This window comes from Balaenoptera ricei, chromosome X (genome assembly GCF_028023285.1).
Source record: "Balaenoptera ricei isolate mBalRic1 chromosome X, mBalRic1.hap2, whole genome shotgun sequence".
NCBI lineage: Eukaryota > Metazoa > Chordata > Mammalia > Artiodactyla > Balaenopteridae > Balaenoptera > Balaenoptera ricei.
This window is the reverse complement of record NC_082660.1, coordinates 134,102,980-134,129,752: the sequence shown is the minus strand read 5'-3', so window position 1 is coordinate 134,129,752 and position 26,773 is coordinate 134,102,980. Positions and strand designations below refer to the sequence as shown.

At 47.2% G+C, this 26,773-nt stretch overlaps 1 protein-coding gene across 1 annotated transcript; it reads right to left on the bottom strand.

The window, feature by feature from the left end:
- Positions 1-26,641, bottom strand: NSDHL (NAD(P) dependent steroid dehydrogenase-like). The gene is made up of 8 exons (XM_059911290.1): positions 26,551-26,641; positions 20,185-20,299; positions 16,334-16,492; positions 9,488-9,634; positions 6,129-6,257; positions 3,537-3,679; positions 2,189-2,291; positions 1-1,369 (listed from the first exon to the last, which is right to left on the bottom strand). Exons 2-8 carry the CDS (start codon positions 20,254-20,256, stop codon positions 1,037-1,039), a joined length of 1,086 nt encoding a protein of 361 aa, XP_059767273.1. The 5' UTR covers positions 20,257-20,299; positions 26,551-26,641; the 3' UTR covers positions 1-1,036.
- Positions 26,642-26,773: the final 132 nt, after the last annotated feature.

Genomic DNA, 26,773 nt, shown 5'->3' with positions numbered 1-26,773 from the left:
TACAATACCTTCACTTTATTCCAGTCTCCCCACCCTTGCACAAAGGCAGAGAAGCAAACAGAAGTCTTTAAGGTTACATTTCAACGAGTCTGAGAAGAAACCAGATTCTGTAAGCAGAACATCAGAAAATAAAGAACGCTGAATCACTATATGTGCTGACTGTTGGAAACTGGCCTGAAGGGTTCTATGCGCATGAGCTGCAGGGAAGTAGCCCTTTCTGCATCATCTCGTGCCGTTTCTGCCCAAACTCCAAGCAGATAAAGGAGGCACTCTTCTCTCTGACCTTTTCCATGGCTTACTGTCAAACTGCCCAATGTCCCATGCTAGGAGAGGTGCTAAACAGCTTGAAACGGCATGCCACTCGGGCAGACCACCACCTTGCCATTAAAAGGACACAGGGCTCTGTGGATAGAGAGAAAGGTGTCCATGAAAGAATGTTGTATGAAAAAATACTGCAGGCAGGCACACCAGCTGTACCTGAGAGAGAACTTGGGAGCATGTAAGGAGATGAACCACCGGTAGCCTTTCTCCCCAGGGATTTGGGGGGTTTACAGTTATTCAAGCTTTTTAAAAGTTTTTGCTCTAAACTCTGGGTCTATTTAAAATGTACACTTGAAGCCTCACCATGTGTTTATAACTTCTGCTTTTCTCTAGGGTATCTGTCATCTGTGGCTCCTTGAACAGTCTGCATGGAAATAAGTCTAGGACCCCCTCCTCAATCAGCAAATGGCTTGTTTCTTCCCTACGGCTTGACTGTTTACAAAGCCACTGGAATAAGGAACCCAGGAGGAAGCGGGTGGGGGAGAGGGAGAGAATACAGAACAGTAGACTAGGAAGCTGCCCTATTTTAAGAAATCCAAATCCAGTCCTACGAAGAAACGAAGAAACGTCTGCTGATTTCGCTGATTTTGCCACCCTCGGAGTCACAGAAGGGTGGGTGTGCTCTCATAGAACCGGCCGGAGGAGAAAGAAACTCACTGGAAGGAGAGAGTCGTCGGCTGGGGAACGCGTGGAAGGGCCCGGGCTCCAGGCCGCCTCACTCGACCTTCTGCAGGTGGTGAAAGCTCCGCACGGTCCTGTCCACGGCGTCATCCATGCTGACCAGTGGCCGGTAGCCCATGACCTTTTTGGCTTTCTCACAGCTGTAGTAGTGGAATGTGCCAGCCAGCGCGACCCGCATGGGTGTGAAAGTGGGCTGAAGCTGGATTATGGGACTGATTACCGTCACCAGGAGGGACACCAGGAGGGCTAGGTAGTAGGCCACCCAGTAGGGGATGTGGTACTTGGGGGCCTCGTAATGGAGGCCTGTCAGGATGCGGGACAGGAAAGTCCAAAAAGGGATGGGCTCATCGTTGGTGATGTGAAAAGCCTGCAGGGGGGAAGGAGAAGTTAGGAACTGCTCCCCAGCAGGATGGCGCAGCAGGCCATGCTTGGAGCTTGGAGCTCAGCCAGGACCAATATTTTGAGAAACCAGTGGCCACTCCCTGCCTGCCCGCCCCAGTTCCTTTGCAAGGCAGCTCAAAGGTGAGGCGGTTATTAAGCCTACACAGATCGCAGCATTTCACGTGGTCCTCAAATCTGCAAATATGAGCCAGTGGCTGACAGGCCTTTTTGATTTGCAGCTGCAGGCAGCTTTCAGGCGATGACAGGATTTCAAGCGAAGCTTAGATTGCACTTGGGAAGGTACGTTTGTTAATTTAATAATTGTGTTAATCACGGTAAATGCAGTAAATCATCTTATCTTCAGATGCAACGAACGGGTCATATGACATTTCTGAAATGTGCTGTCTTTGGTGTAAACTAAAAGCCATACCCACCATACCCCCGCCACACTGAGAGTTACAGGAGTGGGAAAATGGCAGAGGTCCAGGAGAAAAAAATGAGGCCCAAATACGGGGGATTCCAAAGGTAGGAGTGAGAAACAAAGAAGACGGGGGCCCTAGGAGTGGGAGTGAAACGAGCCCGCGTGTGCTCTCTCATCTCTGCGTGAGAGCTGACCTCACCCTACCAGAGGGGCGCAACCGTGGCCCAGTGGGATCCTAAAGCAGGTTTGCCAGGATGCAGGGTCACAGAAGCCATTTGCCAGTGGGTCGGATCACTGGGAGGAGAATTGTGAAGGCAGGCGGACACACAGGGGCAGGAAAGGGTGGGCCGGCTGCTGCCGAGCAGGTAGAAGCAGGTGCCTTACCTTCCCACCCAAGGCTGTGTCTCTGGACAGGTGCTCTGCAGCCAGGATGTGTCCGTGGACCACGTTCTCCACGAAGGTGAAGTCCACCAAGTTCTCCCCGTTCCTGCAGGTGCACAAGGAATGGGTTCCCTGCACCGGGAGCACGTAGCTGCACACGTGGTAGAGCCCCTGCACATGGACCCAGGGCCAGGGCCCGCCTTGGCAATGCCGGCCCCTGGCACACCTGGGCATCCGTAACAGTTGAAGATGTGCAGGAGGCCAGGGCTCCTAGGCCCTCAGGGCCAGTGGGATATTTAAGGGCCCACCAATGAATCTGCAAGTCCCATGCCCTGCGTGCTCCATCCCAGTGTGGCCAACACTGGTATTGTCTGCTCTGGGCTCTAATTAGGGCAGCAGCTCTGAACTCCCTCCAGGGCACTCTGGGCTAATGCCTTGCTCTGGCCTCAGAGTTTTCTACTATCTCTTTCTAATCCCACCGCAGGGAAGCCAAGTGAAAGGCAGGGAGGCAAAGTGGCAAGGCACAGGGATAAAGGGGGAAAGAAAGGGAGAAAAGAGAAGGAAGGAAGGAAGGAAGAAAGGAAGGGAGGGAGGGAGGGAGGGGGGAAGGAAAGGTATACTGGGGACACAGTCCCAGTCTCATCACCTGCAGCGGCCCTCCCACCTGCACTTGCCCAGAGAAGGAATATTAACACCTCCCCCGCCTTCCTAGATGCAAGGAGAGCGAAGGGCTTGGCCCTTAACCCTGGGCCAATTGTTTCCCCTCTGAGCCTGTTTCCGGAATTTCCAAACAGGGACACAAATATTTTCGCAGCCTACCTGAGAGGGTTCATGGGGCAGAAGCGTGTCCTGCCACAATCCATGTCTCCCTGGAACTTGTGACTATGACCTTATCTGGAGATAAGGTCTGTGAATATGTAATTAGTTTAGATGATGTCACACTAGAGTAGGGTGGGCCTTAAACCCAATGACTGGTGTCCTCATAAGAGAAGGGACGTTTGGATACAGACACACAGAGAAAAGAATGTCATGTGAAGATGTAGGCAGAGACTGAAGTGACGGGTCTACGAGCCAAGGGACGCCAAGGGATGCTGGCAACCACCCGAGACTGGGAGAGAGGCCTGGAACAGACTCTCCCTCAGAGCCTCCGGTGGGGGCCAACCCTGCGCACACCTGGATTCTGGAGTCCTGGCCTCCATCACTGGGAGTGAATCCATTTCTGTTGTTCTAAGCCTCATTTGTTGTGGCAGCCCCTGGAAACGAACAGCGGGCAGTAGAGAAGGCCACGGGAGGAAAGAGCCGACTGTGTCCAGGGCGGGGGGTGCGGGTAGGAGGAGAGCAGCCAACTTACCCGATCATGAACTTCATCTTGCCTTTCCTGGCCGCCTCGATGAGAATGGGGACCAACTGGGGGTCCCCTGGGCCAAAAATGCCATGAGGGCGGATGGCTGTGGTTACGAAATTCCGGTCAGGATCGTTGGCACCCAGGACCGCCTGCGGGAGAGCAAAGGGACCTGTGGGCTGCAGACATGCTCCCCGGGGGACAGGTCCTCGCACGGGGGCACGGACGCCGCCCACTGCCCTGGGCTGCAGACCCACGTCAGCGACACTTACAATTCGGGACTACTTTTGTATCCCTTTCCCCACTCCAACACCCAAATCTGAAAACACAGGAGAGAGCTGGGTCGAAACCAGTAGAATCCAACAGAAAGGCCTGGGTTTGGGTTTAAGCACTAAAATGCGTGAATGCAGCAGTTTGTGGAAAATATCTGAGAGATCCAGTTAATGAGTTAGCTGGGGGCCTTCAGTAAGGCTGCTGCCACCAAACCAGCTCCTGACTTAAGCTCCATGTGCCAACTGTATGTTTCCACCAGTCCTGGGCTGTTGTGGTCAGAACTGAGTACCACCTCCTAGGAAGGGACTCTGATGAACCCAACTGGGCCAGGAAGAAGGGGCTGAGAAGGTGGAGGCTGTGGGAGAAACAGGGCAGCAACTCAGTAGCTAAACAGATGAACCAACATGTCGGGTGAATCCTCAGAGCCATGTTCTGTGTGGCTTAATGTACAAGCTAGAACTTAAGGGTTTCAAGTACAGAGAAACAAGTTTTGTCTCAAAGGGAACAAAACTTCCCAAAGGATCTGATAGGTTGTTGTTAAAAATGGGGATCACGATGGTACTACTGCCAGGGCTGTGTGCTGCTGAAACGAGATGGCCCACCTCACCTAGGATTTCTACTCTGTGGTGGCAAAATCCTTGTTCACGTTTTGGTCCAGTGAGCTTAAGCTACTTGTTGACTGCATTCACAATGATCGGAGTTACCCGAAGGTGGAGCTGCCTCTCCTCTCCCCACCAGGCCCTGGTCCCCACAGCGACGGAGGAAATGACTAAATAAGCCTTCAAATGCCCTCTAGCCGAGGCTCATCTCTGTTACTAAAGAGAAGAAAGCTCCAGGAGTCCTAGGTAACACCACACTCCATCTATTATCTGTCAGCACGTTTGAGAGCCGACAGCGGCTTGACATCTGCCGCCAACTGGAGGCTCCAGGACAGTTACTGCCAGAGGCGTTTACAGGCTTAGCTTATTGCCAGCAGAGCGCCCAAGAGTCAGTGCAAGTGACATGACGATGGTCTGAACCACAGCTGCCACTTGCAGCACCTGAGCCCAGTGGGCGAGAGACCCAGGAGCCCTGGAGGAGGGTGCACGGGGCCCAGTGGAAGCTTTAGCGCTCCTTGGGTCAAGTCTGAGCAGGTGGGAGCTACGTGAGGCTCTCTGTGCTCCAAGGAGCAGGCGGGCAGACCCAGGACTGGAGCTGGCAAAAGGCTAGGCCTCCATCCGCTGCAGTGGGAAGCCCTTGGGTCTCCCGGCAGACGAGCTCTTTTGGGACTTTCTGAGTTGGAGTAATAGCAAACAGATGGGAGGCGGCTGACACTCGGGCCGCGCAGGGGGACTCTGGCCAATTTGGCGTTAAGCTCTGGTTCCATACGTACCGGCTGCGAAAGAAAACCTCAGTAGGCGTGGCCCGCTGCCAACAGCTGGGAGAGGCAAACTCACAGCTGCCTGGCTAAGGTGAGCTGCCTGTGGCCGATGAGCGTCCATGGCCTGCAGTATCGGGTGTCCTCAGGGTAATATTCTCCTGGACGTTAGTCCCGGAGCTGGCTACTGTCACAGCCTCTGTTACTGCTGCTACAGCCAGGGGCTCCCTGGTGACGCTGGCTTGCCAAGTGGAAAAGTACTTTTCCTTAAAATAAAGCAAGAGCCTTCCATTGTTTAACTTCAAAAAAAAAGGAGGGAGGGTGGGAGGGAGGGAGATGCAAGAGGCAAGAGATATGGGAACATATGTATAACTGATTCACTTTGTTATAAAGCAGAAACTAACACACCATTGGAAAGCAATTATACTCCAATAAAGATGTTAAAAAAAAAAAAAAAAGGACAGGGGGTGCAAGAGTGCCACTAGGAAGGTGTGTTCAAATCAAAACACACTTGAGTGTTTAGCCTGAGTTCTGCCCGCCACTTTGGGTCGTCATAAATTGTCTGATTTCTGGAGCAGTTCAGTAAACTTGCATGGTATAGATGTTGAGTGCAGGCTCTAGAGCTGCGTGACCTCAGGAAGCTTCCAAATCTCTCTGCACCAACTGTCCTCCTCTGTAACCTGGTGACGATAACAGTACCTGCCTTACGGGGTCATTGCGAAGTTTAAATGAGGCAGCTCCTCATAAAATACACAGAGTAGCGTCTGGCCACATTAAGCTATTACGTTATTATTTTTTCTGTTACTATCTTTGAAATTGAATTCCATCCACAAACTTTACTTCCCAATTTACATATTAGGCTTCAGAATACTAACTTCCTATGTTCATAAACATTCTTCTTAAGAATCTAAATTCTGTAGACGTTCATGGACCTCGTCTGTCACTCACTCAACCAGTTCGCAGGTACGTACTCTCTCCTGTAAGATCTTCGTCTCCGTGTAGTAGTCAATGGGTTTCATGGCATAAGGGAGGTCTTCGGTTCCATTTTTGATGTCGACACCCTCAAAGATGACACTGGCACTGCTGGTTAAAATGAGTTTCTGGCAGAGGAGAACAGAAGATTTAAAAATATGAGTCAGGAACGATCGCTGTTTAAACACCACGATGGTCATGTAGGAAAGAGAATCAAATGGCACGTGTTCACAACCCTTGCCCCATACAGATTCTTTACTATGATGCCTTCCCTTTTCAGGCCTTCTTAAAATAATGCAAAGATCACCATCTTTTGCAGGTATGAGGATTTGAGACACATTATGGTATCACACTCTAAAACAGTGAATTTCACATTTTCCCCCCTCTTATCACAACCAAGGGATAGAACAGACTTCCATTATTCATGCTATCTCACTATGGGAGTGATTCTCCATGGGGGAAGGATAGCCCACAAACTTCGAGGGAGATGCCTGTCTGCAAAAGACCCTGGTGATTCCGATCCCAACCTTGGCACGTCAGCACACACGAATGGGCACATGCACATGCCCACTGGTGAAATGCTATTTGAAAGGAAGTTGCTTTCTTACGAGGGTTCCTAGCTTCTAGCTATCTGGTTAAGGGCAGCCCATCCTAAACTGAACACCATTAGCTCGAATCACATCTTTATCACTTTTATTCAACATGGTCCTGGAAGTCCTAGCCAGCATGGTAGGATAAGGGAAACAACAAAGTATAATGATTTGAAAAGAAGGAACAAAATTATTGCCACTTACAGGTGTTGCAAATGTCTACATACAAAGCACTACGAATATACAGAAAATATTAGAGTTCAGCAAAGTTGCTGAGTACAAAATCGATATACAAAATTTAACCGTGCTCCTACGCAGTAGCAGTTGAAAATGTAATGTGAAAGATATTTCAACCACCAAAAGCAAGGTACATGGAATAAATTTAACAAAAGATGTACAAAACCTTTATGAAGTAAAGTATAAAGCTCTATTGAAAGGCATTAAAGAGAGAGATAAATAGACATATTATGTATGTATTTATGGATACGGAGACTCAATATTTGAAAGATATCAATTCTCTCCCAAATTACCTTTAGGTTTGAGGCAATTACAGTAACATTTCCAACAGGCTTTATCAAGGAACTCGACAAGCTGGTTCTAAAATGTATATGGGCGAGCAAAGGGCTAAGAATACACAAACAAATTATTTTTTTAAAAAATTTTGTAAAATATTATTTTTTCATGTTTTTAAACATCTTTATTGGAGTATAATTGCTTTACAATGGTGTGTTAGTTTCTGCTTTATAACAAAGTGAATCAGCTATACATATACATATGTTCCCATATCTCTTCCCTCTTGCGTCTCCCTCCCACCCTCCCCATCCCACCCCTCTAGGTGGTCACAAAGCACCGAGCTGATCTCCCTGTGCTATGCGTCTTTATTCCTGTCCAGCCCCTAGGTTCTTCATGACCATTTTTTTTTTTAGATTCCATCAAGGGACGACATCCAGTTGTTTCATTGCTCTATTACTTGTCCTTGAGCCATGTCTGTTGCTCAATAAATGAATGGAAAAAAGCAGTTGTTCCTTGGAGAGTGGCATGGACATATATACACTACCAAATGTAAAATAGGTAGCTAGTGGGAAGCAGCCGCATAGCACAGGGAGATCAGCTCGGTGCTTTGTGACCACCTAGAGGGGTGGGATAGGGAGGATGGGAGGGAGGGAGACGCAAGAGGGAAGACATATGGGGATATATGTTTATGTATAGCTGATTCACTTTGTTATAAAGCAGAAACTAACACACCATTGTAAAGGAATTATACTCCAATAAAGATGTTAAAATAACAAAACAAAACAAACAAAACAAAACAAAAAAACAAAAACAGCAGCAGTGTAATTCACAGAGCTCCAGTTATACAAGCATGGTAGAGAGTAGTAAGGAGTCTGGGATTCGGCATCAGAGGGTCTGATGTCTCAGTCTGGTTCCTCACATATTAAGCAACATTAGTAGCCCCTGGTTACCTATGGAGGAGCAAATCAGGTGACAACTGCAGGAGAAAGGGTCTTGTCATTTGCAAAGCGTAAGGGGTCACGATTACTATAACTGATCCTTTCCAGGGCACCGAGCCCCAAAGAGCTCCTTTCCCGCCTGTTCTTGTTATGCCAGCTGGCTCACTTCAGTCTTTTTTCTTGTTCACACAGCATCTGTGGCATATGTCACTGTGAGAGTTGGGGGTTTGGCTGATAGGAAGCTGTTTTGTCCAGTGGCTGGTGCCCCATAAAGGTGATCCAGAGAACCAGGGTTTATAACAATGCAGCAAGCTACAATGTGGTGGACACTGTACCCTCTCGGGGCTGAGTTATAGCAGGTTTCTATTGGCTAAAATGAAATAGTTTGTTTCCCTTTGAAAATATAAGCAAAGTCTGGAAAATAGTATGATAGTTCCTTAAAAGGTTAAACACAGAATTACTGTATGATCCAAGAATTCCACTTCTGGATATTTACCCCAAAGAAATGAAAGCAGAAAGTGGAGCAGATACTTGCACACCCATGTTCACAGCAGCATGATTCACAATAGTCAAAACTTGGAAACAGCCCTGGTGTCCACCAAGGGATGAATGAAGAAACAAAATGTGCTCCATCTCTACAGCGGAATATTATTCAGCCTTGAAAAAGAAGGAAATTCTGACACCTGCTACAGCATAGATGAACCTCGAAGATGTTACGCTAAGTAGAGTAAGTCAGACAGAAAAGGCCATATGTTGTTTGATGCCACTTCTGTGAGGTTCTTAGAGTCAAATCCACAGTGACAGGAAGCAGAATGGTGGGCGCCAGGGGCTGGGGGAGGAGGGAACTGTTAGTGTTTAATTGGTACAGATTTCAGCTTAGGATGATGAAAAAGTTCTGGAGACGGAGGATGGTGGTGGTTGTACAGCAGTGTGAATGTGCTCAATGCCAGTGAACTGTACACTTAAAAATGGTTAAAATGGTACATTTTATGTTTTATATATATTTATATTATATATATATATATATATATATATATATATATATATATATATATATATATATTTAAGCCACAATAAAAAAAAATACAAGCAATTTCTAAATTTTGTAGCTCTTTAACCAAGACTAATAAACCTTAGGGTCCTCAGATGGTCTGTTCAGATGCTCAGCAGGTCCCAGGGCTGAATTTCTAGGCTCTTCACAACACTTTAGGAAGCAAGCCTGGCTAGGCCCAGGAAGAGAACAGAGCCCTGGTCCCCACACACTTGGAAAGGGCCATCACACGTTCCTGACAGCACTCATTCCAGCCTTCCCCTTACCTGAACCCCAGCCTCTTTGCAAGTTTCAATGACATTCTTGGTGCCAACGTAATTTACTCTGTAAAAGAGTTCCTTGTTGTTACCGGATGGTGGGGGCGATGCGCAGTGGAAAACTGTGCTTACACCTTTCAGAGCTGGGTACAGATCCTGGAGAAGCAAACAAAGACCAAAAAATCACTCCTGCTTTACACAAGTAAACACCCTCCTCACATTACCACTCTCCAATCTGGGGCATGTAGGTGTCTTGCCCTTTAATAATTCTACAATCAACACAGAAATACATTCTCATTGTAAAAGAGTCAAACAACACATAAGTACATGGCACAGAAACCATATTGTCCCTTTAACCGCCCCCCTCCCCATTACCTGGGCCCAAATAAAAACTGGTTTGGGGCAAGAGAAGCCTGTGGGATCCAGAGAAAGGCAGCATCTTTGCCTTTGTGCCTCATGGGTGGTGGGTGGGTGGGGCACAATTCAGGGTACCTGGAGTTAAAGCTCCTGGGGAAGATGAGCCCATAGATACACATTATGAATCATATGAAAAGACAGTGTAAATCCCCAATACACAGCAGCATTCCTTTCTGTGAAACTAGACATAAAACAGTAACCTGAGACAAAAACATGTACGTTCAATTTATTGCTACAGGGAAGCAGAGCTCCTGAGATCAATGGCTGATAGCAGATCTGGGGCAGGAAACAGACAAGATGAGCCAGGAACACCTTGTCGCACCAGAAAATAATTCCTGTTGAAAGGACTCGAGAGCCAACCTGAAGACGCTCCCACTAGCTAAAAAAGAAGGGACAATTTGATCCCCAGTAAGAGTAAGAATTCCTTTTGCAAAGTGGCAAATAAAGGGAAAGAGTCAAGCATTTAATCTGCACAAGGTACAAAGATTTGAGCTAAGAAATAAAGAGAGAATAATAGCATGTCACCATTTTGTGAAACCTTAACTAAGTAATAAGATCTAGGAATGATCAATAGATACTAACATCACCAAAAGAAAGACAACCATGAATTATGTGCCTAGATCCACCGATTATTAGCATTTTGCCACAATTCTCTCTATGTAGACATGATGTTTTTCCTTGAAACCATTTGAGAGTAAGCTGTAGACATCATGCCACTTAGCCTCTCAAGTCTTCACCATCCTCCTAAATAACCACAAAACATTGATTGTATGCAAGAAATGTAACAGACAGGATACTCCTATCCAATAATTAGTCTCTATCCAAACTTCCCCAACTGTCCCAATAATGTCCCCTCAATTTGGATTAGTCTTTTAGATTTAATACTTTTGGCAAGAATGTCACACCAGTGACATTATTATCTTCTCAGGGCGTCACCCAGGAGGAGCAAGACGGCTGTCTGTCCCACCTTTGGTGATGTTGATCCAATCATTTGGTTAACGTGATGGCTGCCAGATTCTGGCCATCAAAAAGGTAACTTTCCCTCTGTGTAATCCACTACTATTATACTTTGTGAGGCTCAAAGTGTCCCAGATTTGGCCAGTGGAGGCTCTTCAAATTGGTTCCTGTGTCTTTTTGACATATTCTCATTAGTTTTTGAGTACTTCCTTAATTTTGTCCTAAGAAAATATTCCAGGCTCACCTTATACTACCTACCCCTGCCCCAGAGTCCTGCATAGGCTATTTTCCCAAGAAGCCCTGGCTCCTATTATGGGCAATGGCGTATAGAAAGCAAAATCTGAGCACTAGGTGTGCTTATGGCTATTGGGGTATCAATCCATGATGCCCTAAAGGAAAAAAAACAAACCAGAATCAGATGCAGTCTTTACTCCACTAGAAATATAATACAAAGCATAGATATGACTTCAAATTTTGTAGTAGCCACATTAAAAAAGGAAAAAGTGGGAATTCCCTGGCGGTCCAGTGGTTGGGACTCTGTGCTTCCGCTGCGGGGTGGCGGGGGGGGCCTGGGTTCAATCCCTGTTCGGGGAACTAGGATCCCGCGAGCTGTGTGGCACAGCCAAAAAAATTAAATAAATAGAAGTAAAAAATAAAATAACATAAAAAAGTAAAAAGAAACAGGTGAAAATAATTTTAATGTATTTAATATAATCTACACGGACATGTTCAACAACACCACGGGGTTGAAATCTGCAAGATCCAGACCATGGTTTATGATAAGCATCCATTATTCAATGAACAATCTAAAGCTTTAAAATGTGAAAGGGAACTTATAAATTAAGAGAGACTTAAACACTTCATTCCTGTCCTGCCCCTTCAGTTGACTGCAATATTCCTCAACCTTTTTGGTTCCTTATTTGGAAAGACAACTATACAAAAACATTGTGAGACATTCAGAGATATCTGAACACTGGTTAGAAATTTAGGAATTGTCAATACGTTTTAGGTGTGGTCATGGAGTTGTGTTTTTTAAAAGGATTCTTATCTTTTAGCAACAAATACTGAAATATTTACAAAAAAAATGACAAGATGTCTATCTAGGTTTGGCTTTAAAATAATCTGAGGGTGCGGAGGGGATACAGATGAAACAGGCCTAGCTGTGAGTGGATATGGAATAGAGGGAATCTATAAAATATTATAAAGACAGAAGGAGAAAGAACACATGGAGGAGAGACTAAGAGACATGCAGAATATAACGAAAGACTTTACTGTATGTCCAGTAAGGCTTCCAGAAAGAATGGGGGTAGAGTCAATATTTGAAGAATTTTCTCAAAATGAGGCCCACTAGGTGCTGAGTAGGATTCTAAAAGAAAACTAAAATTCAGACCTAGAGATATTCTCTACAGACCATAAAGGACAAAAAAGAAAATCCTAAAAGTCATGAGGAAAACTCAGCTGACCTACAAAGGAACGATGCTCAGATTGAGCGATGGGGGGAAAACTGTGAAACTAGAATTCCACCTGCAGCCAACTAGCATTTATGAGTGAGGGGAAAATAGAGACATTTTCGGGCATAAAAGGACTCAGCGAGTTTACTGTGTACAGATATTCGCTGGGGAGAATGCTACAGGAAATGCTTCAGCAGGAAGAGGAAGGAACCTGGGAGAGAGAAATGCGATAGGAGACGTGCTGATGAGTGGAGACTTCAGTCCATCCCTCCCTCGTCCTTCACCATCTTCAGGGTGAAGAAAATCTGGAAACGAAATACTGGCAACGATAGCATGGGAGTTGGGGGGAAGTGGTTTGGAGGGGAGCTGAAGTTTGCTAAGGAGCCTGTCTCCTTTGAGGGGACATGTCAGTGATCAAATGCAACCATATCCCTGCCATCAAGGAGGGTACATTCTCTGGGCGGGGGGCACAGATACCTAAGTTTACACAGAGTATATCAGCTAGTGCCAAGTGTTACACAGAAACACAAAGCAGAGTAAGGGAGATCCAGAGGGGCTGGATGCTTAGCATAAGGTGCTCGAAGACCTACAGGAATTTCCCGAACAAGCCCTGCGGTTCACGAAGAGCATTCCTGACAGAAGGAGCAGCGAGTGCAAAGGTCCTGAGGCAAGAACTCAGTTGGTGAGTTTAAGAAGCAGTAAGGAGGCCTGTGTACCTGGACCGGAGCAATGAGGGGGAGTGTGGGAGCGGGTGAGGTTGGATCACGCAGGGCCTTGTGGGTGATTATTCAGGTCTGTATGTTTGCTGTAAATAGGACTGGACACCCCTGGAGGCTTCTGAACAGAGGAGCCCTGAAGTCTGATTTATGCGTTAAAAGGGTGGTGGCTTGGACCAGGGTGGTAATGGAAGGGGTGTGAAGTTGATGGATTGGAGCTCTACTTTGAGAGTGGAGTCAACAAGATTTGGTGATGGATGGGATCAAGGGTATGGAAGAGAAAGGAATCAAGGATAAATCTAAAGTTTCGGGCCAAAGCAATCCGAAAGACAGAGTGGGCATTTATCAAGATGGTGAGGACTTTAGTAGGAGCAGGCTGGCTGTGGCGGGGGAGGGGGCCAGCTTGTAGCAGGGAGCCAGGAGCTGAATTTTAGATACAGCACAAAGAGAGATACCCAGCAGGCAGCTGGATAGATACGAGGCTGGAGATCTCAAGCTTGGAGCTTATCAGCTTCTAGACTGTATTTAATCTGTGAGCCAGAGTGGATTCACCAGGACACTAAGTGTGCTTGGAGAAAAGAGATCTAAGGAATAAGCCCTGGATCCTGCCAAGTTTAGAAATTACAGAGATAAGGAGACTGAGGAGGGGCAATTGGTGAGGCAGGAGGAGAAATGAGCGGGTGGTGAGTGAAGAAACTATCAGATGCTGCGGAAGGGTCCAGGCAGATGAGAAGCACGGTGTGGCCACCAGATCTGGTCACTTCCAGGTCCCTGGTGGCTGCGTCAGTGGCTGTTAGGTGAAGACCTAGCTGGAGTGCTGCTATGAGGCAATGGAGGGAAGCAGTCAGAGGTGCTGAGAACAAATGGCCACGAGGGGAAAGTGGGGCAGTAGCTAAGGCCGCATCAGGGTGTTCTGTTTTCTTAAGACGCTGATGCTGTGCTGATGGCTGGGATCTGGTAGAAGGACAACCTGCTGATCAAGGAGAGAGGGTGGAGAATCCCTAGAGGAATCACCAAGTAGGGGAGAAGACACGGGCTCTAGCTGCTGCCTGGACCATTTCCAGGGCTAAGCACGTGCAGAGTGTAGGTCTGTGGATATGGTGCCGGAAGGTACATGGGCCGCTTGAAGACCACGACCGTGAAGAAAGAGGCAACAAGCTTGTATTTTCTTCTCCAGCCTCGTTTGGCTGCACAGAGACCCCCCCAGGGAGGTAGAACTGGATTTAACCAGGGCTGGGGTTTAACCCAGGAAGTACAGCATGATGGGGCGGTTTATGTGTCCATGTGGCTGTCTCCATTTTTCCAGCAGACACTAGTCCAGGGGCTGCTCTGAAGATATTCTGTAGCTGTGGTTAACATCTACAATCAGTTGACTTGAAATCAAAGGAGACTATCCTTGATAATCTGGGTGGGCTTCATTCAATCAGTTGAAAGGCCTAAGAGTAAAACCTGCGGTTTCGGTAAGAAGAAAACCTGCCTCAGGACTGCCTGAGCTTCCAGCCTGCCTGCCTGTCCTGCAAATTTCAGACTTGCCAGCCCCCACAATCCATGTGTCCCTGGTTATTTCTCTGGAGAACTCTGACTGATACGTACAATGAGAAGAAAAGGGTAAGAGGGCTGAGAATCATGCAAGAGAAAATCAGCCATAGACTTGGCAGGGAGGCTCTGAATGGGGTGAGGGATAGTGGGAAAGGGCCAGATGCCTGGGTGGGTCACAGACCTGGTAGAGTGGAGGTCTTAGAGGCTGTGAACTGGAAAGGCAGGAGCTGGGGCTCACAGTGCAATGCCTGTAAGTGAGATCACGGAGAGGACACACTTACTGGGGATGACCGAGGTCTGGGTCTAGGGAATGACAACAGGAGTGGAGGCCAAGGCGAGGGTACTGGCAGGATCATATGTGTGAATGCTGAACCTGCCAACAATTATGATGAGGTTGACCTTGGCCAGGAGCTAAAATCACTGAGAAATGAGATGGAGTCACCTGGGAAAGGGAGAGGGTGGCTGTGGGTCATGGCCACAAGGAAGGCTACTGGGGTATGTACAGCCTGCTGGTATTACCTTCAAAGCCGGAGGGAGCTCACGTCAGGGTCAGAGAAGCAGTGATGACGAACAAGGAAGACTTCTACCCCATCTCCAGGCCCACAGGTGGGGAGGGTGGGGTAAAGAAGACAGCCTGGAATTTGACAGGGCTGCAGGGGAAGCCATGGCCTTAAAATCCAAAACAAACAAATAAACAAACCTATAGCCAGTGATGCCGAAGCCAAGAAGAAGAGCCCAGTGACAGGCCGAAGGAAGCCACGGTGATACATACAACAGGCAAAGCACTGTCTCCAATAGAAAGGGATTACACGTCCCTAGCGAAAACAAGGTGAAGCCAAAGACAAATGAGCGAAGGTCACCGACACGCATCTCACAGGGGAGGATCAGCAAAAGGCATGCAGCCCAGCCACCCATGCAGGGAGGACACGTGACACTAAGCATCGCTGAGGTAGCACTTCACACTCTCCAGAATGGCAATACCAAAAAGTCTAAGAATACCAAGTGCTGGCCAGGACATGAGCAATGGGGATCCTACCACATGGCTGCTGTGAACTTAAATGACAACATCTTAAAATTCAAAATATTAACACCCTTATAACTCGGCTAAATCTTGAAAACATGAAGGGAAAGAAGTCAGTCACAAAACGACAAATATTATGATTCCACTTATGTGAAGTGTCCAGAATAGAGATGGGAGATGTGTGGTTGCCAAGGGCTGGCGGGGGGTGGGGAGGACAGGAAACGGGGAATGACTGCCAGCAGGCCTGGGGTTTCCTTTTTGGGTGATGACAATGTTCTGGAATTACGTAGTGGTGAGGGATGCGTCACTTTGTGAACAGACTAACACCCACTGAATTGTGCACTTTAGACATGTGAAATTTATGGAATGTGAATTATATCTCAATTAAAAAAAAACTCCAGCAATTGCACTTTTGGATACACACTCTGGGGCCGCAGTCAGCACACTATGGCCCGTGGACAACTTTTTGTAAATAAAGTTTTATTGCTACTCAGCTACACCCACTCATTTATGTATTGGCCACACTTACCTTCGAACTACCAGGGCAGAGTGGAGTAGGAGTGACAGAGATGACAGTTACTCATTCTCACTAGTAACAGTGTGGGTGTGTGTTAAATTCTTTCCTATAACTTTACAATTTTTCAAAAAAACTTTTCTTTTGGAAACAACAACTTGGCTGGCCTCTGAGCAGGGTCAGTCTGGTAGTCTCCCTTCAGGGGCCTGGGGCAATCGGCAAGGCTGGGTGGTCTGTTACCTGTTGGCTGCAGAGGTCGCCCAGGAAGAACTGCACGCGGGGATCGTCGAACCCTTGCCGAATGTCAAACACGTTGACAGCGTAGCCTCTTGCCAGCAGCTGCTCCACCATGTGCTGCCCCAGGAACCCAGAGCCTCCGATCACTGTGCATTTCATGGCCTGCAGAAAGGGAGGGATGGCAGGGGGGATGCGTGTGCTGAGAACTGGAAGCTATTGAGGGCCTGGACTCACAGACCCTGAGCCACTGCGATGGCAGGTCCATCGCTTAGTTTGAAACTCTTCTTGAACCAAGTTGGAAGCTTCATATAATTCTGGTGTCCTATCACCAATGCCAACCTTCTCTCCGGGGATCGGGAGAGACAGGATAGCAAATGATACTGAGGCAGACTTTGGTTAGACAGGACAACCTGAGGGGAGTGCCCTGGCGGTCCAGTGGTTATGACTCGGTGCTTTCACTGCCGTGGCCCGCGTTCAATCCCTGGTCAGGGAACTAAGATCTCACAAGCCGCGCAGTGTGGCAAAAAAAAAAAAAAAAAAAAAATGACACCTTCTTGCTCCCAATAGCTGATCCATGGGCACTTCTAAGGCAAAAAGCAAACAAACAAACCAACCAACCACACACATGAACGGAAAAACAAAACAAATCAAAACATGCCACCCACTCAATTGACAGTGTGCACTTAAAATATCAGAAAGAAGAAAGCAGAGTTTCCTTACTTGCAGGGGAAAGTCAGCCCCCTTTGCTCCCCAACCACTATAGGGCTGGCTGTGCGGCTTCGGGCTCGTCACCTAACCCCTTCTCGCCTTAGCACATCCATGTAAGTCTGTGCTGTCGCCTGATGGGATCTCCTGGTGGGGCTGCAGGGAGGATGGGTGAGCTGTCCATCAGCCAGGCCCAGGGCTTTGCTTCCCCTTCCCTGAGCTCTGAGGAAGTTGACAAATTAGGGGAGAGCTATGGTGTTTACATTTCAGTTTCCGCAACACGTGCACTCTTTTGGCTAAATTCCAACTCTGGTAATTGGGGATAAAGGAAGGACAGTGCACCACCTGCAGGCACTTAAATATTCTGACTCCAGGGAGTCGATGCAAAACTGTAGCTGGTGTACGCTGATGAAGCTGGCTATAAGGGTCCCCGATGAAGGACCTGTTATATCCCTCCTCCCTGGGGTCTTTGGAAAACCATATCTGGGCTTCCTTAAGATGACAGACCCCCATTCTTCCCTGAGCTCATGTACAGTAAATCAAAGTTGGGGATGGTAAGTAGAGATCTTAAACAAATTCTGCTCCTGATTAAAAAACCAACCAATCGGGCTTCCCTGGTGGCGCAGTGGTTGAGAATCCGCCTGCCAATGCTGGGGATACGGGTTCGAGCCCTGGTCTGGGAAGATCCCACGTGCCGCGGAGCGGCTGGGCCCTGTGAGCCACAACTACTGAGCCTGCGCATCTGGAGCCTGTGCTCCGCAACAAGAGAGGCCGCGATAGTGAGAGGCCCGCGCACCGCGATGAAGAGTGGCCCCCGCTCGCCGCAACTAGAGAAAGCCCTCACACAGAAACGAAGACCCAACACAGCCATAAGTAAATAAATAAATAAAAATTAAAATGGAGATTTCTTTTAAAAAAAAAAAAAACCAACCAACCAATCAACCTGCTATGTATGCCTTAAATGCCTATATAATTGAGACATGCAGGAGACTACAGGGGTGCCAGAGCCTCTTCTATGGATCTGCCCCTCTCAACCTGTCGTCCCATCTGGAATGGTATTGTTACTGGAGTCCACCAGGCCATCTGTAGATGGCTCTGTAGCTTTAGCATCATTTGTTCAGGCATTTGTAATCTCCTGACAGAGTCAGCCTCACTATGCCACCCACCCCCCCACCAAATTATCTTTTAAGCCCATTCTTGTCTATGCTTCAATTACTGCCATATACATGTAATCATAGCACGCTACATTATTTGCACCTTTACTAAAATTTCTAACACACCCCCAGGTCACAGGCAAATGAAATTATACAAATCCCACTTGATCCCCCTTTAGGCAATCCCTTCTCCTCCCACTCCCCCCAAGTCAGCTGCACAGGCAAATGCAGTTTTTTAGAATAACTCTGAGCCTCCTTGCTTCCCAAGCTACTTTTTCTTGGTTTAGTAAGTTTGCCTGAGCCCAAAGAGAGTCTGAACTAGACATGTCTAAGGGCATCCCAAAGGATTTCAGAGTCTCTTGTTTATATTATCTGCAATCTCTAGATACAGTTGTTTCAAAAGGTTGATAGTCTAATTTTAAAAAAATCAAATAACCTTGCTATTATGTCCAGTGCAATTTCGTTTCATGATTTTAAATGTGAGCAATCTGTACTCCTCTCTTTGACAGTGACGTGGATTTTTTTATTACATTGAAATGTTGCGCCAATACTGCCTGGGAAGCGTGGGTCAGCAGCTGTGCCACAGAGAGTTTTGTAATGATGAGAACAGAGCTGGCATTTACCCCAGAGAAGTCAGATGTGGGATGGAACCATGGTATTCGGTCACAGGAGATCATATGAAATAACCACTTAACTTTTCATGGCCATGAAAGATGGTACGGGGCAAGTGGGCCCAGCAGACAAGAAGGAATATGCACTAACAAGTAAGAATGAAACTCCAGACTGGAAACAGGTAGCGAGACTCAAGAATGGGTTACTGCCGGGAGTTATAAAATCGACATCTTGGAGACAGTTTTAAGAATAGGAAAGAAAGCCATCTAGATGTACTATTTCATTGCAATATGATCTTGAGATAAGAGAATGCTCCAGGTCACTGGGTTTATTCCAGCCTTTTCTGTTTTCCCTTGTCTTTAGCCGTGGGCCGTTTTCTCAGAGAAGTCTTACACAGAATGTATATATAAGTTAGGGTGAAAGTGTTCTTTTTATTTTAGTACTTTGTGTAACTTTTACTTCCTATAAAGTCAATCAATGAGAACGAACAACCATCCGAATCCAGATTGTTTTTGGTTGCTGAGTATCAGTAAAATCCTGATTCACACAAATAATGAACTACAGATGGCAAGGAGCTCTGGTGGTTTCTCTGAGCACTAGAATCTCAGATTAACCCTCAACTACAGAGGCATAGAGAAGGCCTTACTCTGAGCTGTACACTAAAACCAGGGTGATCTGGTGACCTCTGGCAACCTCCTGGGAATCCTTAATTTACTAACATTTGATAAAACACATTTTTTACCTTGGTGTGATTTCATTTCTGAAGTGTTCGTTCAGCAAAAGTGAATCCAACCCACCCTTTGCAGATCTTTGTGGAAAAATCTCCAAGAGGCCTGACAATTCCTTCAAGTCCCTTCTGACACTTGCGACGCTAGACTTTAGGAGGCCTTGCTACCGCCCTTGTTGGCCCTGGAAAGGCTTCTGCCATTCTACCCAGAAGCACAGTCTAACCTGCTGGAGGCCACGTGAAGGCGAACCGAGGCACCCAGCTGACAGCCAGCAGTTACTGCCATGTGTGTGAGGCTGCCTGGAACATACACCTCAGGGTCCCCACGAGAGCGGCTGCGAGAGCAAGCCCAGGGGAGACCCACCAAGGAACCCCCGCCCCCCGCTGGGCCGAGCCCAACCGGTAGAATCGTGAACAAAGAAATGGGTGTTGTTTTAAACCACTACATTCTGACAGAGTTTGTTACACAGCAATAAGTAACTGGTGCCTTAAATAAAGATATATATCTTCTATAAAGAAACAATACTCAGCATTGATTGATTTAATAAATGAACCAAATACGATTTTTAACCCATAGCTACGTATCAATGTCTTGTTGGTATGTATGTGCTCGACTTTCCCCTTACCTGGTTTTGGTTAACCCTTTTCGTACTCACTTTTGGAATGTCTTCTGTCAAATGTGTCCATGTGCCCTGGTCTCGTACTGGCTCACCAGCTGCTTGTTCCATTTCAGCTGCAAATTTGGCCCTGTCTGCAGTCAACTTTTCTCTCCTTAAAGACATATTTAGAGACAGACATGTTATATAAACTGAAACATCTTTTAGCTGTTAGTGTTTTGTGTGGATGTCCCCCCGCCACACACACACACACACACACGGAGTTTTCACAAAGAGCTCAACCACAGCTTCAGCTGCTGGATGAAGCACTCAGCGAACATTCCTGTGATGCAGGCTGCCCTCAGAGAAGGGCCTGACTGGGCCCATAACTCACTGTATATTTGGCTACAGGCAGAACAGGAAGCCAGTTAAATAATCTCATTCATCAGTTACAATGAAAAGAACATGTCTAACATCCCAGCTTTTCCCACAGCACTTCAATTATTGTCTATTTCTCTCGTGTCGATCAGTAGACTAGTAGACGGCGGCAGCGCAGTGGGAAAACGCACAGACCCGCGGAGGCCCGGGTTCCAGTCCTGCCACTGTCAGAAAGTGTAGCAATCTGCTCAAGCCATGTCTCTTGGCTGCAGCTCAATAAAACAGACTCAGTGCTCATGCCCACGGTGCCAGGGCATGGGGTGCTGGGAGGAGGAAGAGTAAGAAGAGACAGAGCTCTCCTTCCTGGTGGGATTAAAGCCACCCTGACCACACATAGAACTCAGAGTGTCTGGGGCCATCAGAAACCCTCGGGAAGTGGTCAGAGAATGGTGGGGACCCAGCAGTCCATAACCAGGAGACAGTAGCGAAGCATAGCAGGTGATAAAGTCCCACAACAAGACCAAACCACTGAATTGCAAACAAAGAGAAGCCGTTCAATTTGAGGTTACAATGCATTCGGTCTTGCATCTGCTTTCTTGGCAGTGGTCAATTCACCTAAGTCACAGATCCCCTAACACCGGGGATGGCAAAATCCATGACAAAGAAAGTCTAACTGCTTGCAAAAGGCTAGATTCAGAGAACACTCTTCAGTGAGGAGGTGGCAGGCAGGCAACCCAATTACACACATACACACACACACACACACACACACACACACACACACACACTCACTGCCATGTGTCCCTGTAGGAGCTGATTTTGTGGCCTGGAAATGGATGTTAGGATCCTCAATGTCTGATGGAGCCATTTTGGGGAAACATATTTCTGCAACCATAATGGAAGTTATCAGGAAATATATTTCAAAACCTCATTTTTCACAGAACTTTTTAGAACGCACATTAATGAATAAGCAAAGTTCACCTGTAGTTCTATGCTTATCCCGTCTGTCTTGTACACCATAATCCTCTTTGTGTTGGCAGATGGCCCTGTCATCTGTTCTCCCTAAACAGATGTGGCTGGTGAACTTTTTATTCATTTGGTTCAATGTGCATCAGCCAGGGAACAAGGATCTGGGCGCCTGCACCAAGGCCTAGCGAACAGTGTGCCTAGAGGTCCTGTCTTGCTCACCACTATATCCTGGCCCTCACACATCCACTGGACTCATGAATACACGGTGTGTGTACGCACCCATGCTTTCTGCTTTCAACCGCATACACACAGACACCCATCTAAGATGCAGGAGCTTCACTGGGGGCAAATGGGTTTGTTATTTTTCTGGTGGTGTTACACTCACCAATACCCACTGCTGGTTTCTTACTCAATCTCTCCTGATACTCAGGGAAGCATGAGGAAATGAGAGGGCAGACAGCATTTGGAGTGCTGTGGTCACAAGCCCAGGGACACCTGGAGCCCCCAGAAGTTGGCAGAGGCAGGAAGGATCCTCCCCTAGGGCTTGCAGACGGAGCCTGGAGAATTATCAGCAAACCAGCCTCTTGTAAAAACAAAAACAAAATCAAATCTAATTTGTCCCAAATTATATACAAATTATTTTAAAGTTTGTAAATACTGTAAGCCAGATAAGAATTTTGGTGATACTTTAGTTGTCTCTAGAGGCTGGGTACCCAGGTCTAGCCTAGGGAATGAATCAGATCCCACTGGCAGCCCCCCTCCCCTGCAACCTAAATCCCCCATGTGATATATGTTCTCGTCCAAATGAACACCAAGAATAGTTGTGATTTAACAGACATTTCTCCAGAAGAGATATACTTTACAGATGACCAATGAGCACATGCAAATATGCTCAACCTCACTAATCATCAGGGAAATGCAAATCAAAACCACAGTGAGCAATCATCTCACACCTGTTAGGATGGCTATTATCAAAAAAACCCAGAAAACAGAAAATAACAAGTGTTGACAAGGATGTAAAGAAACTGGAACCCTTGTTCACTGTTGGTGGGAATGTAAAATGGTGCAGCTGCTGTGGGAAACAGTATGGTGGTTCCTAAAAAAATTAAACATAGAATGACCACAGGATCAAGCAATTCCACATCTGGGTACATACTCCAAAAAACTGAAAGCAGGGATTTGAACAGATATTTGTACACCCATGTTCATGGCAGCACTATGAACAGCAGCCAAAAGGTGGAAGCAAGCCAAGCGCCCATTGATGGATAAATAGATAAAATGGAATATTATTCAGCCTTAAAAAGGAAGGAAATTCTGGCAACTATGGAATGGGAGAAAATATCTGCAAAACTTATATCTAATAAGGAGTTAATCTCCAGACTGTATTAGGAACTTCAAATCAATAGTTAAAAAAAAAAAAAAGAAAAAAAAAACCCAACCCAAACTAATAACCTGATTAGAAAATGAGCTTAGGACTTGAACAGACATCTCTCCAGAGAAGACATACAGATGGCCAACAGGTACATGAAAAAATGCTCAATGTCATTAATCATCAGGGAAATGTAAAACAAAACTTCAATTAATACCACTTCACCCCTGTCAGGATGGCTGTTATCAAAAAGTCAAAAGATAAGTGTTGGCAAGGATGTGGAGAAACTGGAACCTTTGTACACTGTTGGTGGGAATGCAAAAACGATACAGCTACTGTGGAAAACAGTATGGAGGTTCCTTAAAAAACTCAAATAGAACCACCAAACCACCATATGATCCAGCAATTCCAATTCTGGGTATATATTCAAAAGAGTTGAAGCCAGAATCTTGAAGAGATATGGCTACTCCTAAGCTCACTGCAGCACTATTCACAATAGCCAACATGCAAACAACCTAAGTGTTCATTGATGGATGAACAGATAAAGAAAATGTGGTATATACATACAACGGAATACTATTAAGCCTTAAAAAAGGAGATTCCACTATATGAGACATGGATGAACTTTGAGAACATTATGCTAAGTGAAATAAGTCAGTCACAGAAGGACAAATACTGCATGATTCCACTTATATGAGGTATCTAAAGTAGTCAAATTCACAGAATCAAAGAGTGGAATGGTGGTTGCCAGGGACTGGGGGAGGGGGAAAGGGGGAGTTACTGATCAATGGGCAGAAAGTTTCAGTTAAGCAAGATGAGTAAGCTCTAGAGGTGTGTTGTACCTATTGTACATTCAAACATTTATTAATATGGTGGATCTCATCTTAATTGTTCTTACAACAATAAAATAAAAATGAAAAGAAGGGACATTCTGACACATGCTACAACATGGATGAACTTAAGCTAAGTGAAATAAGAACCTTGGAGACATTATACTAAGTGAAAGAAGCCAGACACAAAAGGACAAATACTATATGATTCTACTTACATGAGGTCCCTAGAGTAGTCAAATTCATAGACACAGAAAGTAGAAGGGTGGGTGCCAGGGGCTGGGAGAAGTGGGAGAATCGGGGAGTGATGCTTAGTACGTATAGAGTTTCAGTTCTACGAGATGAAAAGAGGTCTGGAGACGGATGGTGGTGATGGTTGCACGACAATGTGAACATACTTAATGCCACTGAACTGTACATTCAAAATGGTTAAAATGGTAAATTTTCAGTTCTGTCTACTGTACCACACATACACTCACACGAACAGCTGTAAGTGAGAAAATAAGATCCCAAAGAGCAACGTTCTAAGGGCTGGCATTGTTAAGGTTCACACATCAGAAGCCTCAAGTCTTTTTCCTTTAAAATGATAGGTCTCTGAATTAAAACCAGTACGTATGCCCTTGTTCCTCTATACACACTGGGACAAGGTCTTAGGCTAAAAAGAATCTAGGAAGAGAACCATCTTCTATTAGGGAAACTCAAGCGCCTGGCTCCACTTCTGGGCAAGGGGGAGGAAGGCCACTGATAGGATTAGATACAGAGAGAAGGGAGTGAGCCCATCACCGCCCTCCTGCTGGGGAGAGTCCCCAGCTAGTGAGTCCTGGGGACAAAGGGACGGGATAGTCTGTCCATTTCGAACCAGATAGAGACAAGTGTTCCTTCCTTCGCAAACGTGGGAGACCAGGCTCTTTGTGAGGGGGAAATCCAGAGCAGCTCAGAGGGGTGTGTTGGGGTAGTCGGGGCCTGGCCTGCTGCTGTCCACAGACTCAGTGCAGGAAGCTAAACTGTGGCCACCACGAGCTCGGTACCCTAGTCTGTGGAAGAACGACGCCTGTCTGCGCAAGAAAAACGCCAACAGCATCCAAGGCTTCCCACCACTTCCCCCAAAGTCTCAATCAGCTCAATCTTGTCCTTTCATGGATCTGAGGTGTCTCTGTGCTTCTGTCAGTCATTCATCTCTCTGCTGGTCTATTTACTTTTAGGACCCAGAAAGGCCCTGATTTTGAATTCGTGGTGGCCACTGACAAAGCCAACAGCCTGCCTGAGAGCTTTAGCTTATGCTGTTCCCTCCACCTGGAATATTCCCCCTGTCCTCTCCACAGTGAGATGCTCTGCTCAGCTGTCACCTCTGTGACACCTCCTCCCCCTCCCCAGGCAAGGTGAGCAGCTTCCTCAGAACAGGTTTCTGTCCTCATTCCGGCATAGCACACAGCTTTAGGCTTTCTCCCCGCCACATCTGTCCTGGCCCGCCAGGCTGTGAGCCCCTGGAGGGCCAGCAAGGACCCTGGAATGGAGAGTATGGGTTGAACTGTGCTGCTGCGGCTGGTCTAAGAGGCCTCATCTGTAGAGCAGCGATCCTTCCCACAGACTTCAGAGTTGCTGTAGGGCTGAAACAAGCCCCAGGGGTAAAAGGAGAGCTGTAACTTGTCAAAAAGTTGTTAAAAAAGCACCCTGGTGTCAGCTCACTCACTCATACATTCCCTCCTTCACAAGGCCATTGCCAAACAGAACCTTGCACAGCACAGACATTCAGGGAGTCCAGCATCTGGGGTGGGAGTCAGGCTTAGCAGAACATTGCAGAAGTGCCTTTGACTTCCGATGAGGGTAAACCCAGGCGGGGAGGCGATCCCTAAGTCAAGTTCTAAGGCCCTGGGGGCGTGAGTCAAACAGAGGGGGTGGTTGTCTGGCTTGTACTCATAGGGAGGCTGCTGCTGAAGGCCTGAAGTGGGAGAGGAGCAGCAGAGGTGGGAAAGAGAAAAGAAACGGCATTTAAGGGGGAAAATGGATAGAACTTGGAGGCTGGTTAATGGGAAGGGGGCACGAAAAGAGTCAAATATGATTGCAAGGTTTTGGACCTGGTTTATGCTCAAAGAGGAAGAGGGTAAAGGGCAGAAGGTCGGCGAACACTCTCGTTTAACGAATGTCAATAAACCTCAGGCTTTTTTCAGCCTGAGAAACTTATGCTCTGTCCCGGGCCCAGAGGGGAAGCAGGTAAGGGCTGAGAGCCAAGAAGTGCCCTTACACTGAGCTGGCTGAAGGCAGACCGTGGACCTCCAGCTCCACTGCCGCAGCAGCTCCGTCTCATCTCATACCCTGGCGCACGTCCCCTTGTAATTCTCCAAGCAGGTCTCACACTTCCAAAACTCCTGTGACTTTGCTCAGGAGGTGTCTCCGCCTGCAATGCTCCTCACTATCCACCTTGAGTGTTTGGGTGTCAAAAAGAATATATTTTGATGACCTGCTCCCTCTCACGCTCATATCTGCTTCACTCCCTTCGAAGTCCGCTCCCAGGCCTCCAGCTCACTTTCCTGGGCTGCTTTTAGCCAGGCGAGAACTAAAGTGATCCTGTCTTGGAACCTACTTGAGAGGCAGGGGGCGCTCTTGAAGGGACACGCTCAAAGAAAGAGCCTCAGCTGCATTTGGCCGCTAACTCCCAGACGTCCGAACCTCTGCGACAAGGCTTGGCACGTCCCTTCCCTTCTCTGGGTCTCAGTTGCCCCGTGAGTACAGTGTCTGCTCCAACACGAAAGGTCACGGTCTTCTCTGGCCTCTCTGACCCTAACTCAATCTCAGGCCAGACCAGAGAGTCCCCGACCCGGATCGCCCCACCCAACCCTTCCAGTCCTGTCGCCGATACAAGAACGAGGTCGCAACCCTTACCCGTCCGTAGGCGGCCCCCTGGCTGTCCCCAGCGCGTCCGCAGCCTGCACCCTCACAGCTCCAGCGGCCGGTAGCCACCCTTTTCTCCCCGCCCACGTGAGCCGAGGATCTGCCGAGGCTCTTCCACCAAGGGAATTGGCTCGGTTCGGTGCTGGCTCAGCCAATCAGCGCTCGCGGCGTGATCCTGCCCAATGAGGCCAGGCCGCGAGAGCACAGCTCCCCG

What these genes read in the sequence shown, in the direction of transcription:
- NSDHL (XM_059911290.1), bottom strand. Translation starts at nt 20,256, where the DNA reads ATGGAACAAGCAGCTGGTGAGCCAGTACGAGACCAGGGCACATGGACA. An exon ending in GCAAAGAGGCTGGGGTTCAG is followed by an intron (nt 6,258 to 9,487) that starts GTAAGGGGAAGG and finishes CTCCTCTGCCAG; the next exon opens with AAACTCATTTTAACCAGCAG. An exon ending in CGAAGATCTTACAGGAGAGA is followed by an intron (nt 3,680 to 6,128) that starts GTACGTACCTGC and finishes GCTCTCCCGCAG; the next exon opens with GCGGTCCTGGGTGCCAACGA.